Raw genomic sequence first — 4,710 nt, 5'->3', positions numbered from 1 at the left:
GACTTGTATGCACCATTCACTTATGATTATGCTTATTACCTTGGGTGCTGATTCATATTTTCTTTTCTGTTTCATATATTAGGAATCTGACTCTGTTTATGAAGCTGTTGAATGTTAGCAAGAGAATTCATTGAGGTTGCCACACCTGGAAAAGGTATGCTCCACTGTTCATGTTTTTGAATAGTATTGCTTCTTGGGATAGATGTGTCGTTTATTTGGAACCTGATGTCTGAGAATTAATTCCTTTGTGGCAGTGCAAGAGGACAAGATGGATAGAGCAAAGGAGGCAACCGGGTCTGCAGTCCTGACGAATCTGGAATCAAGAGTAAGACTCCTTTTCCTCTTCGTTCTTATTTGGTATATAAGAAGTGCAAACTCGCAATACTTAGGATATAGTTTGACCGAGAGAATTAACTAATCTTATATTCACATACTTCAATCTTGTAAATTTCTCCAGACAATTACATCAGAGGATTCAGGGTGTCAAATATCGACGCAAGGAAAGGAGAGAGGTAAGGACTTCATACTTTTGTGCACTACTAATCCTTGTTGTGCTGGCTCTTTTTTGCAAATTATCTGGAATCATTAGAAGACCTTGATTTTTATCTAGGGGAATGGTAATTCTTAATTGCAATCCTGTTTTGCAGGAAATCTTTAGAAAAATTAATGAATGCAACAGATGCAGTTAACATGGAGGATGTGGTAAATCCACGAACCTGGGCTACAACTTTTATGCTAATTTACTTTTGAAGTCTTATTCTTTACCACCTTTCAGAAAAACAGAGGATGAACGAAGTTTCTGAAAGATTAATGTTTGTTTATTGATAAACTTACTACACCCATCTCTCATGTGTTAAAAAAATAAATAAACTAAAACTGTAATTTAAGAATTCATATTACCGAAAACAAAGACATTGAAAGATATCTGTTTCCATCTGTGTTAAAAAATAAAATAAACTGAAACTGTAATTTAAGAATTCATATACGGGAAAACAAAAACATTGAAACTCATGCAGAAAGATGTTACTAGACCCAACAGATAGATCCCTGAACCGTTTATTCTTCGTCAAAGAGACTGAAAGGCATATCATCATCAGATTCTTCTTTAATTTTCTCCTCCACCTTTTCCTCTTTCTTCTGCTTAGCTGCTGCACTAGCACCACCATCGCCTACGGCATTGACCACCATAGGTGCACCACCACCACAAACAGCAAGTTTCTCCCTTCCACATGCCATAAGTTCAGTCAAGTCTTTACCTTGAATTTGAGAAAGAAGAAGTTCAATCTTGTCATCAGCGTCATCAGCAGCACCAACAGAACCTAAGATGTCCTTGATATCTTCAGCAGTTGGTTCCTTGTTTCCTCCCAAAACTGCAAGCAAATATGCAGCAATAACCTTCATCTTGTATTATTTTCTATACAAACGAAAGTTTTTCAGAAGGTATAGTATGAAAGAATGGGTAAGCAGTAGGTGTATTTATATATGTTCAAAGACCGAGTTGTTGCTGAATTAGGAAACCTAGTTGGGCGTATATTAGGCAGCGTTCTATAGCGGAAAACTTCCAGAAATTCGTTCTCCCTATTTTAGGATTCCAAGTCGGTTCAACTTCAACCTAACCGCGAAAAGCCTTCTCCCCCAAGTCTAAATTCCTACACTGGTGTTTTCAAAATCAAAACTAGTGACAAAACCCCTAGGTGAACAAACTAGTGATAAGAAAAAACCGGTCATATTATTTTTAACAAATAAAAACCGTTTCAAACAAAACTGGGACAAAAACCCCAATTCAAATAAAATTTTTAAAATTCAGTTTTTATTTGATTTCTTAATTCCAAAATTAACCTTCCGCATATAAAAACACTTTCAAAGGAAAGTTTGGCGGAAACAAGAAGATTTTTTTCCTCTCTGAACCGAACAAATCAGATTCAGAAAAAGTGTGATTCTTCTTTCCTAGTTTTCTTCGTTCTTTTCGTTTCAATTCAAAGATTCGTCATCATCTTCTCCCAATTTCAATTCAAAAATTGAGAGAGCAATTTTAGGTTTGTTTGATTGAAGAACCGGAAGAGAAGCTACAAGTTTTGAGATCTGTTTATTCGAGATACGTAGAAGAATCCAATTCAGTTGTTCGAAGAAGAGAAGATAAACGTAGTTGTTCGAAGAAGAGAAGAATCCAATTCGTTATTCGAGATCTGGTTGCAATTCAGTTTAGTTGAAATCATATTTCCGCTTTTCAAGTTGAAATTGAATCTCGAATTGAAGAATCCAGCTGAACAATCAATCAACTTCGTGTTGATCATCTTCGTCTTCATATTAATCTTCGTCTTCAAGGAATCAATCAACTTTTCAGGTATTCAATTCTCTTTTTTGTGTTGATTTTTGATTTTGTTTGTGTGAATTTGCTAGTCACTCTTGTCGAATAAACTGAATTGATGTTAGCATATGATTTTTTATGTTTGTGTTGATGTTCTTATGAAGGATTCCATCTCTTTGGAACTGTTTTTCAAAAAAAAAAAATTGTTGTTGATATTCACATCTGGTGAAACTGTTTTTGGTTTCATCATTTTGTTCTGTAGATTATGGATTCTGTTCTCGCACTTGTATGTCACAAAGAAGATTGTTTAACTCTTCGTATTGGCCTCCAAGAGTCTTTTGCTAATTTGAAGACTAGTATATGCTCAAGTTGGTGTGAATTCTCTCCTCCTTCTATGGAAATTTTTCACATGGTTGATGATCAGCAAAAGGTCATTCATTCTGATTTTGATCTTCAATGTTTGGCTCTATTTAGTATGTATAATAAAGAAGGGATTATGGAGTTACTCGTAAGTCACAAAGCTGAGAGTTGTGGTTCAATAAGTTCAGGAATTATAGCTTTTGATGACCAGCCACAAAGTTCTGGAATTATACCTTTTGAGAAGCCACGGATTGATTATGATGTTCCAGATAAAATTAAGGAACCGTTGAAGTCTGCTCACTGGTTACATCTCTTTCAAGGAGTTGAACAGTTGTTTCCGGGAGGTGTTGAACAAGTTCGTTGTGATTTACAGAAGTATCACGCAGCAGATGGTTATGAATACATGGTATATAGGAATGAGAAGTTGAGGATTGGTGCACGTTGTGCTAATAATAACAAAGAGGAGAAATGTGACTGGCATTTATATGCTGTGTCTGTTGATGGTGTTGCAGGAAGTCCTTTTATTATCAAGGAACTAAATAATCAGCATACTTGTGTTGGTGGATTTGTTAACATGCCACGGATATCGAAGAAACTAGTTAGTAGCTTGATTATTGATGAAATTAAACAGGATCCTAATAAGAAAACTAAGCATATTATGGAATCTTTTACGAGAGACTTCGGCTTTGACATTAGTCGTTATTATGCATACGCAGGTAAGAAGCATGCACTGAATACTTCGTGGGGAGAGAACGAGAAATCTTTTATGTTCTTGAACTGGTATAAAAACAAGTTGATTGAAACCAATCCTGGTTCTCACGTGGTTTTGGAAATTGAAGAAGGGACCAATAATTTTCAGAGGATGTTTATCTGTTTTGAAGCTTGTAGTCGTGGATTCAATTTCTGTCGTCCTGTATTATTCGTTGATGCGGCTCACTTGAAAAGCAAGTACCTTGGTCATATGATGGCAGCAACAGGTCTAACCGGAAATGATGGTACGGTTTTTATCATTTTTTTATGTTGGTTTTATCATTTTTTTTATGTTGGTTTCATCATTTTTTATGTTTGGTTTTCATCGCATCTTATGCTTGTGTTATGCTTTCTGTTCATGTTACAGAAATCTTCCCTCTTGCTTATGGTGTGGTTTCATCGGAGAATGAAGCGAACTGGAAATGGTTTTTGGATAATTTGAAGAAAGTCCTTTCTCCTTTGCGACCAAAGCTTACTTTTGTGAGTGATCGAGGTATTGGATTGGTAACACAAATTCCTATTGTTTTCCTGAGGCTTTTCATGGTTGGTGCTACTGGCATATGCAATGCAATATCAATACATGCTTACCAAATAGTTGCAAAGTTTATAACAAATATGTATTGGGACTGTTTAAGAAATGTGCGTATGCTTCTACTCATAAAGAATTTTCAGAGAATTGGGATAAGTTGAGGAAGGTTCAAAATCAGAAGTTACAAGACTATCTAAGTAGAGCTCCTCTTGATAAATGGGCAAGTTTTTTCTTCAAGGGTCGACGATATGGTAGGTTGTGTTCAAATATTGCTGAGAGTTTCAATGGTTCGGTCGTTGAAGAGAGAGAGAAGCCTATAGCCATCATGGTTGATGAGATCAGGGTGAAGCTAATGGACCAAATGTGTAAACGTCGCGAGGACTCTGCTAACTTAATGAAATGGCGTCAAACTCTATGTCCAGAATATGAAGCTCTACTCCACGACAACAAGATGCATGGATGTAACTACCAAGTCACCAAGTCGTCGGAATATGTGTTTGAAGTTCATGCTTCATTAACACATACTGTCATTTGAAAAGAAGAACATGTTCTTGCAACCGTTGGCGTATTGACGGTTTCCCGTGTGCCCATGCTGTCCGTTGCATCATGGTGAATGGAGAAGATCCTTACAATTATGTTGAGCACTACTTTACAGTAAAGTTCTACCGAGAATCGTATAAACATGCAATCAATCCTGTTCCCACAGTCGAAAAGCCCGTGACAGTGTCGCCGAAATCGATGGTTTTTGGTCCGAATAATGGAC

General features: G+C 36.5%; 1 protein-coding gene across 1 annotated transcript; it reads right to left on the bottom strand.

Moving 5' to 3' along the window:
- Nucleotides 1–690: 690 nt before the first annotated feature.
- LOC113296148 (60S acidic ribosomal protein P2-like) lies at nucleotides 691–1,418 on the bottom strand. The gene has a single exon (XM_026544482.1). It carries the CDS (start codon nucleotides 1,399–1,401, stop codon nucleotides 1,057–1,059), a length of 345 nt encoding a protein of 114 aa, XP_026400267.1. The 5' UTR covers nucleotides 1,402–1,418; the 3' UTR covers nucleotides 691–1,056.
- Nucleotides 1,419–4,710: the final 3,292 nt, after the last annotated feature.

Source organism: Papaver somniferum, chromosome 7, assembly GCF_003573695.1.
Source record: "Papaver somniferum cultivar HN1 chromosome 7, ASM357369v1, whole genome shotgun sequence".
NCBI lineage: Eukaryota > Viridiplantae > Streptophyta > Magnoliopsida > Ranunculales > Papaveraceae > Papaver > Papaver somniferum.
The sequence above is the reverse complement of the archived record's forward strand: the minus strand, read 5'-3'. Positions and strand labels throughout refer to the sequence as shown.

Bases quoted from the DNA above. Each gene is read 5' to 3' on its own strand.
- LOC113296148 (XM_026544482.1), bottom strand. From the start codon at position 1,401: ATGAAGGTTATTGCTGCATATTTGCTTGCAGTTTTGGGAGGAAACAAG.